Source organism: Camellia sinensis, chromosome 13 (genome assembly GCF_055761805.1).
Source record: "Camellia sinensis isolate YWXY chromosome 13, ASM5576180v1, whole genome shotgun sequence".
Lineage (NCBI taxonomy): Eukaryota > Viridiplantae > Streptophyta > Magnoliopsida > Ericales > Theaceae > Camellia > Camellia sinensis.
Window position 1 is genome coordinate 3,600,092 of NC_138973.1, and position 14,493 is coordinate 3,614,584.

The window sequence follows — 14,493 nt, forward strand, 5'->3', positions numbered from 1 at the left end:
AAGAGATAGAGAATTACTTGGAGCATAAAGAGATGGGGAAGAATGAAAAGAGCCAGATGGTTTAGTCTTAACATGTACCAAAACAACACTTTGGCCCCTGTTGAGGAGATTATCTATAGCCCATCTCAAAGCACCTTGGCTCCCTTTATCCTTGTCTATAGCCACTGCTACCAACCTATTTATCACCTCATTCCTTTCTCCATTTCTAGGAATCCACATCTTTCTTTCTTTCCAAACAAACACCACATAAAAAATTTAAATCAAAATTTCAGTCTCAATATATGTCCTTCCACTTCCAACAAGTCAGAATGCTTATGTTTGGTTTTTTTTTTCTTGGTTCTGCTATGATTACAGAAACCAAATACAAAAACCAAACACACAATATATATCTCTAGAAGTTCTTCAAGAGGCTTTTGAATGTTTCTCAGCCTCCGGAATTTTACTAAACCAAAAGATTAGATTTTCTATTTTTCTTCCTTTGCAAACTATCTATCTATCTCCCAAGAGAGACAAGAAGCATCTCAACTTCTTTCTTGTTAGTTTTTATTTTCTCTTTTACCTATTTTACTTTTCCTTTGACAACAAGAAGCAAAGCCTCAATCATTTTCCTCCCATTCCCTCTAAATTAGCTACTATGATTAATTCAAAATAGAGATTCCTTGAAAATCTCTCTTTCTATCTCTCTTCCCTTCAAATCTGGAGGGAGGCCCATAATTGGCGGGTAGTTTGTTGTTTTACCTTTGACTTCTTTAATAAGAAAGATTTTTGAGTGACTCTGTTTCAACAATAAACTATAAGAAGATGGATGTCGTTAAATATAGAGAGATTATTTAATAAATTAGACCAATAACATATGTGATGTGGAATATTTTTATATAAAAAATAAATAAATAAAAATAAAAAAGTCATACTTTTGATTTGAAATAATGATATCCCAGTGTAATTTTTCAAATTAAATCGGGAACCAAATGAGCCACATTTTTTAAACTCCTATTGCTATATATGTAACTTTGGCCAATTGAAATGGATGCTTAAATCAGCTTCAATGGTATACTCTTTTTCTTGTTGAAGCTATAATTTGGCAGCAATTATTTCAAACTCATTTCCAATATCGTGCTATCTGTCATGCCAAAATTTAGTTAGAAATATTATCTCTCTCTCTCTTGATGGAAATACTTATATTTGACTTTTTTGTGAATATTACACAATATTGGAGCTACATTTGCCAAATTATGACATTTGATATAGAACATTTAGGCCTTTTATGAGGGCCTTTTCCCAAAATAAGTCAAATAACTAAGTTATTTCTCAAACTAGGCTTAGTTTGGACGGAATTCTCAAAATAGGCTAAAACGTGGTTACAAATCACGCTTTTACCGTTTTTGTGGTCCTCCCGTGAAAAATTTATAAAATCGTAAAAGCGTGGTTATAAACTCATTTATTTACAAACTAACGTAAACTCATTTTTTGAATTTATTTGAAAAAAAATTAATTGAAAAAAAATAAATTTTTGTTTAAAAACCAACGTAAACTCATTTTTTGAATTTACTTTTTTTCCTCAAATTTACAAATTAAGACAACCATTTATAAACCAAAAAAATTATCAAACAAGTTTTTATGATAGTTTTTTAAATTTTTGTAAATATAAATTGAAAACTGAAATGGTTACCAAACATGCCTCAAATGGTAAAAATGTCGTAAAATTAACAAATAATTAAATAAGTTACTAACGTAAGAAATGACTTATCAAAAAAAATTTAGGCTATGTATGGTTTGATTTTTAGAATTTTTTTAAAAAATTAAAAATTAATTTGATTAAGAAATAAAAAATAAAAAATAATTTAAATTTATATATATTAAAAAGATGTGAGTGTGGTGGGTGGGTGTGTGTATGTGTGTGTGTCACAGAGAGAGAGAGAGAGAGAGAGAGAGAGAGTGAGAATGAAGAGTGAGTGCAACGTTTTGTGTTCTATTGAAAACGTGTTTTCAAAACACGTTTTTACATTTTAATTAAAAGTGCGATTCTTAATCACGTTTTCTGAAGAAAAAAAAAATTTACTTAAAAGCGTAGTTAGAAACCACGCTTTCTTAATTAAAAGCGTGGTTTATAACCACGTTTTTATAATTTTACAAATTTTCCACAGGAGGACCACAAAAAAGGTAAAAGCGTGGTTTGTAACCACGTTTTAACTTATTTTGAGAATTCCGTCCGAACTAAGCCTAGTTTGGAAAATACCTCGGTATTTTGACTTTGGAAAAAGCCCCCTTTTATGAGGATAGGGAGTGGTTGAAAGATGACTTTTTTATAGATTTTTTGTATTCGAGTGTTGTTCGTCTTTTAATTCTTTTTTATTTAATAAAACTAGTTGTGATTAGAATTGTTAAATGAGCCAAATTATTCGAATTCAATTTATATTCAACTCGTTATAATCATGTTTGTGATTGATTCCATTACGTAAACAAGTCAAATTTGAACGCATTTTATAATTCATTAATTTTTTGAGTTCAACTTGCCAAATTACATGCACAACAAAAATCAAACTACTCGCTTTTAATTTGATTAAAATTTGTTTAAAATCAACTCAAAAGATTAACAAATCAAAATCAAATGAAATAAAAATTTTATTTTTGATAACTAGATATCCGGCCTACTGCACTGACTAATCCAAGAACTAGACTCACAAAAATCAAAAAATCAATTTTAATTTAACCACAAAAAAGTTTTTTGAGTTCATCTTTCAATCCTTCAACCATGTGTCTCTACCAATCACCATTATCCAGACCCACAAAACAAAACCAAAAAATAAAAGAAGAATCACTAATATTGCTTTAAAGCAGATTAATTGGAAATGTCATTAAACCCATGTGCAGAAAGATGAATGCAGTGGGACAATCCCCATGTTTCTCTTTAATTTTTGTTTTAGCATAATTTTCCATGTCCAAACAAACCACTATTCAACTCGACAAACAATTCAATCAGTAAATATGTTACTATTTACTACCTACTGCTGAACTCAGTACGATCACTCAAAGATTCACCTTCACAAATATTCAAGATTCGTCTTTACAAATATTCAAAGTCCAAATGTAAAGTCCGAAAGGTCTCAGTCTTTACAAGGAAACATAAGCGTGTAATGTAACAAAAGACTTGAACAGAGTAATTTGTCTAAATTTTGAATTTCAATCTTCAAGATCAAACTGATTCCCTAATAAACTCTCATTTACATAGTGGTATCGGCAAAAGAGATTTCAGTAGTCACCAGATTTCCTTCATAATTGCCTGAGAAATTAGGCAGCTGCCGGTGTCCCTGTAGACGAAGTAGCGGTTTTAGTGGTACTCACCGATGCACGTGAAGCAGCAGAGCTAACTCCTTTCTTTTGAGTGATTGAAGCTGATGGTTCAGATGGAGCAGAAGTGGGCTCACGCCGCCACTGAAGACGAGAGTTGGGATGAAAGGGTCTGTCGAAGGGTGTTTTTCTGTTGATCCTAGAAAATTGTGCTTGTGCAGGCTTCCCAGCACGCTGAGGTGTTGTGGTCATGGTAGCCTCTTCTGCCTTCCTTAAAACCTGGGCCAAAACTGTACTTTTCAACAACATAACAATAATAACAGATTGAAATGTTAAAAACAAGGTAGTGTTTGGTTCATTGGAATATAGTGGAATGGAATGATCAAAATATCCAAATTAGATTGACTTTAATGTATCAACTTAGCCTCCCATAAGAGATACACATCCTTGTATGATCGTCATGACTATTTATTAATACTCATCCAAGACAGGGCCCTTCAAACACATGGGCGCACACTCTCATTTATTTATGTTTCTACATGGTTGGTGGGTAGACAGAGTGGATAAGAAAGCTTAAGGAAAAGGGCTTTTTTACTTGCACCTTTCATTTATTTATGTTTCTACATGGTTGGTGTTACTTCCCAAGTAGCCTACTGGCCCAACTTAAATGTTATGGTCTATCAATAGGCCCGAAAGCTTGAGGCCAAACCCTATTGGTAGACCATTCTAATCAAGTTGTTGGGCCAATAGTCTACTTAAGACGTAACACTAACCGTATAGAACCATAAAAAAATGAAAATTGTTTAAGAGCTCTAAAACAATGAGCTCTAATAGCTCTAAATACACTGTAGCTCCAATTGATTTGACGTTTTGCTCTTTGTGTTTTTTTGTTTATTTTTTTTTTCCAGCACTGCCAGCTCATTAGAACTGGCTTAGTGCTCTCTTTTTAGTGGTATGTATCACCACTGTAAAAAAATAAAAGGGCGGTTTTGATGCCTTGTATAAATCCAGATAATCCAGTACAAATCCAACTGGACAAGGCATTGTGAGTTGAGTACATATTATTAGTTCAAATTATCAACATAATATCACTACTATCATGTTACAGACACTTTTCTTGTATATGTACAAAATGGACTACGGAACGTCGTTAATGCCAGCAGGCTGAGTTGGTAAAATCTCTTAGGAGTCACCGGAGGAGACTTGGGAATGAAATCATGCCTTCATCTAGTTGAACAGGGTTTTCAGGCAAGGAAATGTCTACCACCAGGCACCAGACATGTAGCACATGCAATGAAAACAATCACAACCACAACCCCCACCTCAAAGAGAAGAAGAAGAAGAAGAAGAAGAAGAAGAAGGAGAGAGAGAGAGAGAGAGAGAGAGTCCACATAAGTTACTATACAAACCTTCAGAGTCCTTGAAAACAATGAGGTCCCACTCAATGCCACTGCTTTATCAACAGACTCCTTGTTGGCAAAAGTAATGTAAGCAGACCTAGAAAACGAACACTAAATTACATTGCTAAACTGGTACAGACTCAACTTATTACATAAACATATGCTTTTATAGCTATAACAGAATAACTATAAAAATATGTTTACCCTTTTGGTTGGCCATTCAATGTATCAGTCAAAATCGCAACACTGAGAACCACTCCACACTTGGCAAAATGCAATGATAAAGCTTCCTTAGTTGCAGCAAAATGTACCTGATATTTCAGTAATCAAGTGTGTCATTCTTTTAAAACATCTGCTAGTACAAACTTAAGCTAGAAGAGCATGATTGATAGAAGCAATTGGATATATATATTATAGCGGAGCTGATCAGAAGTCCACTTTAGGAATTGGTGATGAACGACAATAACAATTATATTGATAGTATAATTCATTGATCAATATATATATTGGGGGCACTGTTTGGTGTAACAAACATGGACACATGACACGAAATAGACACATTGACACAGAAATTTTCAAAAAAGTATAGGACATGACACGGGAGAACACACGCACAATATATAGTTCCATATATTTATTATAAATCATATCTACTTAAGGATAAATAACTATTATACACCATATTTAAAAAAAAATATTAAAAATGCAACATAACACTAATTCTTAAAGTAAAAGGAGGAGAATTTATGGGTGTAAACCCACATTATTTTTCTTTTACTATTGGATCACAAGTTTTCTAAAAACTTGTCATGTGTGTCTAAGCGATGACACGTGTATCACTCAAGTGTTTGAAACGTGTCTAGGTCTATAAGATTAAAAAAATAATAGGAGACATTTGAACATGTATTCGACAAGTGTCGGGAAGTGTCCAATGAGTGTTGGTGTCCAACAGGAACACGTTACCTTCTTTGAAGTGTTTGTGCTTCTCAGGGTGTAACAGAAAATGCTTGGACTGCGAAGCGTGAGAATGCGAGTTTGAGTCTAAAAGTAGCCACTTTGTGCAATTATTTCAAAGGTTAAGGAATGTATCCAGTCAACCATTCCCAGAACCCCAAATTAACCAGCCAAGTACTAACTATTATGTCCAAGGTTAGGTCAATATCCAGTCTACCCCTACACCCTAAATTTTCAGTATCACCAAATTAAATTTTAGCAAAATTTCCACTGAATCCCACACATTTGATTTTGTAAAAATTGATATATTATTGATTGATATATTGATGTTATAGTATTGATACATATTCTGTCCATTACAAATGGTTCCTTATATAGATGTAGGTGTAGTGGATGGTGTGTAGTGGATGGTGATAGTGGTGTAGTGGGACACTATATGGGGGTGTCATAACCATGTAGAGGACACTGTATGGTGGTGTCATAACGGTGTAGAAGACACTGGATGATTGTGTCAGACCAATGTAGAAGACAGTTTATGGGGTCATGTCGGACCGTTGTAGCAGACAATGTTGTGACAGTTTACAGAGTCTTGCTGGACCCTTGTAGAAACTAATCGGAATCAATGTCGGGACAGTTTACAGAGTCTTGTCGGACCCATAAAGGAGCTAACCGGAATCAATGTCGGGACAGTTTACAGAGTCTTGTCGGACTCATTAAAAAAGTCACACCCTCAAAAGGTGCGCCCAATTTTTCAAAAGGCGTGCCATCAAAAGGCGTGCCCAATTTATCAAAAGGTGTGCCGGACATGATGGCGAGGCACGTGAGTGTCTTGGTTGGCGTGCCCGTTTGTCGGCTGGTGGCAAGAGGCGCGCGATGCGCGTGGCTGCCTCGGCTATAAGACGGAGGCTGAGGCTGAGGCTGAGGCTGAGAAAAGCTGCGAAAAACCTCTGAAAAAAAAAAACTTCGTTGTGCTGAGAGAGAGAGTCTGAAAAACTCTTCGTTGTGCTGAGAGAGAGAGAGTCTGTAACACTCTGTTGCGAGAGATATTCTGTAACACTCTGTTGCCCAGAAAATGGCGTCATCTTCCCGGAGTCTGCTCACTCTCTTTCCCGACCTCAACGAGTCAACAAGAGAGACAACTGGTGCGGTGGCACTGGAAACTCATCCAAGCGCCCCGGAGTTTGCTCCGTTGAGCTTTCCGATGCGGTCGGTGGAGCAAAGAATGGCAGTGCAGTCGGATGTGGAGGCCAATCAGTATACTCTGAAGGCATGTGTGGAAAGCATGACGGCGGTCACAAACTTGTCGAACCGGCTGCAGAGTAGAACAAATGAGGTGCAGCATTTAAACTCCCAGCTGGCTCTGCTCCAACGCATGTATAAGGATGCGCGAGCAGAGATAAGCGTGCTAAGGGCAGAAAACAAGGAGCTGAAGCGGAAGGCCACCGTGATGTTCCGATTTGGAGGTCCACCATATGCTGTAGTGGAGAAGCAGGGAGGAGGCAACTTGCTTGGTGGTCTAGGAAGCACGGAGGCAATACCGTCAAGGGCCGCCCAAGACGGAGGCAAAAAGAAGAGACCGGCGGAATAGGCGAAGAAGTGAGGTCGGTTGGTGGCCGGCTGCAGAAAAGAAAACAAAGCTGTTGGTGTTGATTTTTTTTTTTTTTTTTTTTTTTTTTTTTTTTTGTGTGTAAAATTGTGATCGGGGGTGATCCCTGAGGTGAATAAAATATGGTTGGTGTTGGAGTGCAAATCGTGATCACACGGATTTGTGAAAAACAGCAATGGTATTTGGAAGGTTTTTTTTTTTTTTTTTTTTTTTTTTTTTTTTTTTTTTTTTTTGGATGAGCATGGGGATGATGAAGAGATAATAATGAATAAAAATAATAAAGGTGGGAGTGGAGAACAGGACGAATCAAGAGAGCGTGATTAGAAAAAAAGAAAGTGATAATAAAACAAAAGAAAGTTTGTTTTTTTTTTTGTTTTTTTTTTTTATTTTAATAATAATAATAATAATAATATATTAATGAGAAAAGCATGGGCGGTGGTGGAGAGAAAATAAAGGGACCAGAGAGAGAAAAGAGATACAGGTGTAAAGCAAGTTGTGTTTCGTGTACGTTTCATAAGAGGGAGTAAAATAATAAAAAAAAAAAAAAAGAAAAAGAAAGTTGAGTGGGCTAGTAAAATAATAAAAAAAAAAAAAGGAAAAAGAAAGTTGAGATCCACTACTGCAACCCATCAGGAGAGTAGCAGCACAATTTTCAAGTTTCTGAATTTCATGCCCTGGAATATACTGTGCTCCGCTTCCATGACCAAAATAAATGAAGAGATCATGGCTTCTCAAGGCTAAAAACATCTCTTCAAGAACGTGATTTCATGGAGAACGCAACCTCCTCTCGGTGGCATGATTTCATGGAGAAGATCTCGGCGGCGGCAACTGAGGAATCGAGAGTCTGGGGCCACTGGAGGACTCGACGGTGCTGCTGAGGCTGCTGGAGGTGTGGATGTTGAAAAACTCCAGCTGTTGCGAGACGACGACTGAGATTCGAAGAACGACAAGAACGCATCCATGTTTCTTGAGAGAGCTCGATCGATTGATTCAATTACAAGGTTGTATCTATGTAGGTATGTGTATTTATGTATTGATAGAGATGACAGCGGAATAGGTTGAGGTCCGGCGGGCGGCCAAGGCGAGGTTGCCGCCCGCCGGTGAAGCGAGAAATACTAAGATCTTAACCTTACTCTGATACCATGTAAAAATTGATATATTATTGATTGATATATTGATGTTATAGTATTGATACATATTCTGTCTATTACAAATGGTTCCTTATATAGATGTAGGTGTAGTGGATGGTGTGTAGTGGATGGTGATAGTGGTGTAGTGGGTTAGGTTTAGTGGAGTAGGTGAGGTGGTAGTGGTGTAGTGGGTTAGGTTTAGTGGAGTAGGTGAGGTGGTAGTGGTGGTAGGTGATGGTAAATTCTAACAGATTTCCTGTCCAATATCATAACAAATTTTAAGTAAAGGTCTACCAAGTAAAAAGGAATTACAGTTAAGATCTTTACATTAAGAAATCCTGGCCTCATATGTGAAAGATTTAGTCATAATTCCTGAAAGGTCAGAGTTGAACTTATATTTTCCAAATTATTGCTCAAGCTCAAAAACACGTTGGTCAAAAAAAGGCTACACTGAGCTTGAATTATACTCGTCATCTATGCAACCCACAAAATAACCCCACTAGCATAAGTAAACTACACAAACCTATAAAAGAATTTTTCATGACCAACACAGTTCATAGGATGGTAATAACAAAGCAATAGTAATCATGGATGGTAAGAATACACAGGATAAATGTTTAATGAGGTTACATTAGTGACAAATACAGTTCTTGACTCCACATCTTCCTCTGAATGCTTGAGTACACCTGCAAAAGCACAAAGTGAACATATTTCCTGCTCAACAATGAGCTTTTAAAGACAATACATCAAATAAAGATCATCACCATCAACTATTTAGGCTGGCATCAACATGTACAGCAATTTTCATGCAGACCAAATTAAAGAATTGCAAACCACCCTGGCCCAGGCCTGCAATAAGTCTTTAAGACTAACAACCTAAGAGAAGAATCTGTATATCTCACCTGTGAAGAACAAAAAAATTATGACATGCTTGGATGCTCCAGTAAATAATAATGTAAGTTAACAGAAGACACATTCAAATGTGTTTCTCAGGTATCAAATTTGGAATAGAGCATTCCACACACATAAATGCCAAAAGGCGTCATTTCTGTGGGTTTTTCATTTTTCGGAAAACACACACAAACAAGGACAGGCATGGTGGGGGTCTTTGAGGGAGTTATCTAAGCCTACTGTCTTTTTTTTTTTTGGATAAATTGTTATCTGGGCCTACTGTTGCATGTAGAATCTCATGGACTCCTATGCTTCATAACATGCTGACAAACAATAAGGGTTAATAATGACAGTGGAAGAGACATTCTAATGTATTCCATCTCCTTAAGAAATTTATTGAACTAGCAAGGCTACTACATCAATATTTTGGTAGTGTTCCATACACTTCATAATATGTGATCCTCTTCGCCAACCAATAGGTAAGACACAAAACATAACCTATGCACAGTGTCCACAAAAGCGCTCACAAGTAATCTAAACCCTGAACCTGAAGGCAATTAGCAAACTTCAAAGCCAGATACACGTCTCATAATGGGGAGAAAAAGGGCTCCTTATAATTATTCAGAAAACTGTTCAAAACCATGGAAACTTCCTTACCAGAGTTTGTCAATTCATGGGGTTGTTTCATCACTTGTTGCTTGGTTCGAAGCTTAGACATTTCCATTTCAATTTGGTGCAATCTTTGTTTCACGTCTTGTACTTGCTGCATAATAATACAGCTAAAACATGTTAACATGATTACCAATTAAAAACCTCTACAATGTTGAAGTAAAACTACATACACTGACTAAAAAGACAACAGATTTTTGGGGGAGAGAGGGGGTGTTTGTGACAATTTAATTTCTCATAGATCAGGTAAGTGTAAAATTCACATCTAAGCTGTATTTATGTCTAACATAAGCGAATTTAACAGCAAATAGAAAACATACTGAAACCAGAGCTGGAGCAGCAGCCTCCGAGGTTGAGTTCGATCTTTTAAAATCCTGTGAACTTTCTTTGTACTGGTGGTGATCCATGTTACTTCCACCCACCAAAGAAACTAAACAGGAATTAGGGCCAGAACTAATCTCGCCAAAATGTCTCTTTCGCCTAATATCATTTGCAGCATGAAGCTTGCATATCATGCTCTCACCCTGCTCCATTTTCCTACATTCACCGGGATTGTTTCCACTACCACTATTATCAAGCTCATTAACTTCATTTTTTATACTTTCACAAAGTTCTTCATTGCGAACAGGGACCAATAATGTATGCTGGTCATACATTTCTTGATCTTTCTCTACAATATCAACAGCATGAGCATCAACAGCTTTATCATTAACAAAGCAGTTTTCTTTACAAGGCTTGCCCAATCTGTCCCACACACTACCCCGTGACTTTTTCATTCGGCAGGATATTTCTCCATCTGCCTTTGGAGGACTTCTTGCAGAAACATTAGCATCATAAATTTGCTTCGTATCAGTATCCTCTGCATAAAAAAAGGGCAACAATCTGAATTAGTTTGGCCCATATTTGATGTGCACTCAAAATGCATTGCAGTTATCTGTGTTTAGCAGGAAGAGACTTAAATATAGAAATGCCGTGTAGATCATGTGCACACAAACAATTAAACATCCAGAATCACATCTAGGTAGCTTTCACGAGCACAATACCAATAATAGAAGGCTGCAAATTTCTGAAAACCATTCCTCTTCTAGAAACATCCAAAGGTTGACTAGGCAGCCCATTTCCTTTATGGTTGAAAGTCTGCTCAATAATGAAAAACTGTATAAGTTAGACAAGGAACATGTAACAGGAAAAATGAGAAAAAATTTATACTTCGCTCACCTTCTTTGATTTATCCACACATTCAGAGCTTTGCTCTCTTCTAGTTGAAATCAGAGAAGAGCCTCCTATTCTAGAAGGCATGTGTGTCAAGGAATCATCATGAATATTTTCCATTGGGCCAACTTCCCTTGGAACTGCGTTTCTCTGTTTCTGTGACTGTACCTTCTTGGTATTTACCAAATTCAAGGGGGCAACAAGACCATTACAATCTTGAATACCTTCAGAATGCTCAACATTATTGGAGGGATCAGGACTAGAAGGATGCAAAGATGTATGGCAGTACTTCCCATTTTTGGTCTGCCAAGTGCAAGTATTCTACAAACTTCAGTAGCAAATAAAACAACATTATGCATCCAAACAAAAAAATCAAAGGTAATACTAATACTACCAGTGAACTATCAGCATTGCCGTTGCCATGATTTTGATCATCCCTCAACCTATTGCTTCTCAAATCCTTGTCTGCACCATCGTTACTGGGACTGGTAGAAGTGACATCTTTTGGATCTAATGAACCAATTGCTGAACTTGATTGATGGGCAAATTTTAACAGGTGATCCCACAGCCTACACTTGTAGCATGAGAGAGAGAACTTAGCAATCTTCAATTTTTAACTAAAAAAACAAAATAAGGCACATAACAAAGATACTCAAACTTTAGTGTTCCAGACTGACGTGGACATACATGTGCAAGTTTGAGTCAAGACCATTTCAGGTATAAACAGGCATCCCTATTCTTTTCTTTTCTTTGTTTTTTAATTAATTTTGAGGTCTCAGCATTGTACACATTGTATTGGTGAAACACTGATGCCCTTTTCCATTTCTTCTTAAAAAGCAAAACAAAAATTCACACATGGTACAATAAATAGAAAACAAATTTTAACTGATGATCATAATAAACCTTAATAAGTTTAGAGTTGAGTCTGCCTTCTCAGTGAAGATCAGAAAAACTAATTGAAAGCTCAACAATAGCATTACCAAGAAACAAATTCACCACTTCTTTCCCCAAGAAATGCCTCTAGATCATCTCTTGCCTGAACCTGATGCTTCCCGTTACATACAAGCACAATAATATACTCCTACAAGAATAAAATATGCCAAACCATTATTTGCAGACAGACAAACAAACAGTGTTCACATCAAAACCCAAAAACCGGTATTATTTATAAGTAAAAGGGTATTTGCAATTGTGTGGGTATGCAAGAGCACGAGTGTGCGCAGGCCACATAAGCAGACTAGGCATGAACAGAAAATTGGTGAAAAAAACAATCCCATCTAGCTTTTGTAGTTCTATTGATGAACGCAGTTTCAAACTAATTGAATTTGGCAACAGGACAATTATGCAATACCATCTCAGCAACTCAACTTTTGGGATCCAGTCATTAAAAACCTGGTAAGTTCTCTAAAAAACAAGCAATTTGGGGTGCATCATCCTTATCCAACCATGGGGTAGCATTCATTCTTTGCCAAGCCTCTAGATGTTCATTACAATATGAAAGCTTGACTTTGAGAATGCCTTTACAACCAATACCTCTGCTAAAGTTGTCTTCAAAATTACCACCTACCAACCCAAGAACAAGACAATCAAAGTCTGAAAGCACCTCTCCACTTCATCTATCATACCTCAAAGAATGTGCCACATTTGGTTCACAAATTTGATGAGGGATAGGAAAAGGAAATGCAAAGAAAATCGTTTATCCTTGTTTTGTTACCAATTGCCTTGGAAACAAAATAATATTATCTGTGAAAATTTTTGAATTTTAGATCTCAATGATTTTCCTTTTCATTTTCCTAAACAATTCCAAGTACCATATGAAGCATTAGGTTTTAAAGCAATACTATTTAGTTCAAACTTAGAGTTCTTATTCTAGTTTCATAATCAACTACATTTACATTGTCAATAATATGAACAAAACAAACTACAGCTAAATCAAATAATTACATAAATGCACAAACAAATATCCCCAACTTTCCAGCGGAGATAATAGTAAGGAGTTGATATAGGTCCAGGGTTTTCTCGGCAACCAAACAAGCCCTTTAGTTGCAAAATATCTATCAACATTTGAAATTACATCATAGTAGTACGACGGAAACGAAATCAAAATTCACGGCATGTAGAGAGCGAGAGAGATACAGCGAGAACGTCGTCGGTGTAATTGCCGAGGAATTGGAGGAGTTTGTCGGAGATTGAAGATTTGAGGGTAGCAGCGAGAGGAGACTTCCTATCCATCTTGAATGATTTAGGGCTCTCTGAGAAGATTCCCATATTACACACACACACAACTCCAACAATCCAGAGAGAGAGAAAGAGAGAGTATGATGAACAATGCTTCTCTCTCTACCTTCACCCGGAATGAAGATCAGCTACCAACATGTTCTAGGCTTTTGCCCCTATATATATATTTGTGATGAACATGAATGAACACAATGTGTGTACTTTTCATTGCCATTTTGGCATTGCCAAAGGTTTAATTTGGCATTTTAAAAATGTTTTTTTATTTTCTTTTTTTTATAGTTGAAATTTGTGTGATTGTGTAGTAAATGGAAAATATTTTTCTTCTCTTTTTTTCATTGTTTAAAAAATAAAATTTTAAATTTTAAATTTTAAATATAGTGTTTTCTATTTTTTAAACACTTAATTAATTACAAAGTTCATGAATTTTACATGTATCAACTAATTGTAAAACAAATCATAACCTTGTGGCACAATGGTTTGTCCACCGCTGATAAACTCTGCGGTTCGACTAGATTTGCTCTTCAGTTTGAGTTCCAGTAGCTACAGCATTTTATTGCCAGTGACAGGCTCTCATCGAGAATGAAAATTAGTCGAAATACACGTTAAGTTAGCCGAACATCGTGAAAAATCACAAATAAATATAATAAAAAAAATAATTATAAAAAGGTCAATCGATTAGTGTGGTAGTCAATGAATACTCCTAAGTCTTATTTTGTCTTATATAACTTTATTTTTTCTACTATTACTCCTATTAATTATAAAATTAATAATAAAAATAATAAATATTTATAAGATAAATTCAAGGACTCAAATTTATGGCATCTACAATTTTAAGTATATTTTTGCTATTAGTTGTTTCAGAAAGTAATTATTTTAATTAATTTTGTAATTTTTTACAACAAAATGTATAAAAAAATAAAAAATAAAAAGTTATCTTTCAATAATGACCTTTTATTTAATAGTATCTCCAACGTTTACTCTTTTTTTTTTTTATCAAATATAAGTAAAAACTTTATCTGATATTGAACGTTGTAATAGAGAATTTTGAATTTTTATTAAAGTACCAGTCGACCAGAAGGACGATCGAAGGATCTCTGGCTAATCG

The 14,493-nt window shown here is 35.8% G+C and overlaps 1 protein-coding gene across 4 annotated transcripts; it reads right to left on the minus strand.

Moving 5' to 3' along the window:
- Positions 1-3,023: 3,023 nt before the first annotated feature.
- LOC114311240 (RNA binding (RRM/RBD/RNP motifs) family protein) lies at positions 3,024-13,605 on the minus strand. 4 transcript variants are annotated; one of them, XM_028257351.2, is made up of 11 exons: positions 13,287-13,605; positions 12,131-12,231; positions 11,545-11,719; positions 11,157-11,453; positions 10,982-11,075; positions 10,259-10,797; positions 9,927-10,032; positions 9,009-9,064; positions 4,893-4,999; positions 4,698-4,785; positions 3,024-3,567 (listed from the first exon to the last, which is right to left on the minus strand). In XM_028257351.2, the coding sequence occupies exons 1-11, from the start codon at positions 13,416-13,418 to the stop codon at positions 3,289-3,291; spliced, it is 1,974 nt and encodes a 657-aa protein (XP_028113152.2). In that variant the 5' UTR covers positions 13,419-13,605; the 3' UTR covers positions 3,024-3,288. The 4 variants fall into 4 exon arrangements, with proteins under 4 accessions (XP_028113152.2, XP_028113151.2, XP_082758976.1 ...); XM_028257350.2 differs by having other exon boundaries at positions 11,157-11,471; positions 13,287-13,600; XM_082902850.1 differs by lacking the exon at positions 3,024-3,567 and adding an exon at positions 4,255-4,548 and having other exon boundaries at positions 13,287-13,600.
- Between the last annotated feature and the right edge of the window lie 888 nt (positions 13,606-14,493).

Coding starts and splice junctions, on each gene's coding strand:
- LOC114311240 (XM_028257350.2), bottom strand. CDS start 13,418: ATGGGAATCTTCTCAGAGAGCCCTAAATCATTCAAGATGGATAGGAAG. Junction 11,076..11,156: donor GTGTGGATAAATCAAAGAAG/GTGAGCGAAGTA, acceptor ATTATTGAGCAG/ACTTTCAACCATAAAGGAAA. Junction 10,798..10,981: donor TTTGCAGCCTTCTATTATTG/GTATTGTGCTCG, acceptor TTTTTTATGCAG/AGGATACTGATACGAAGCAA.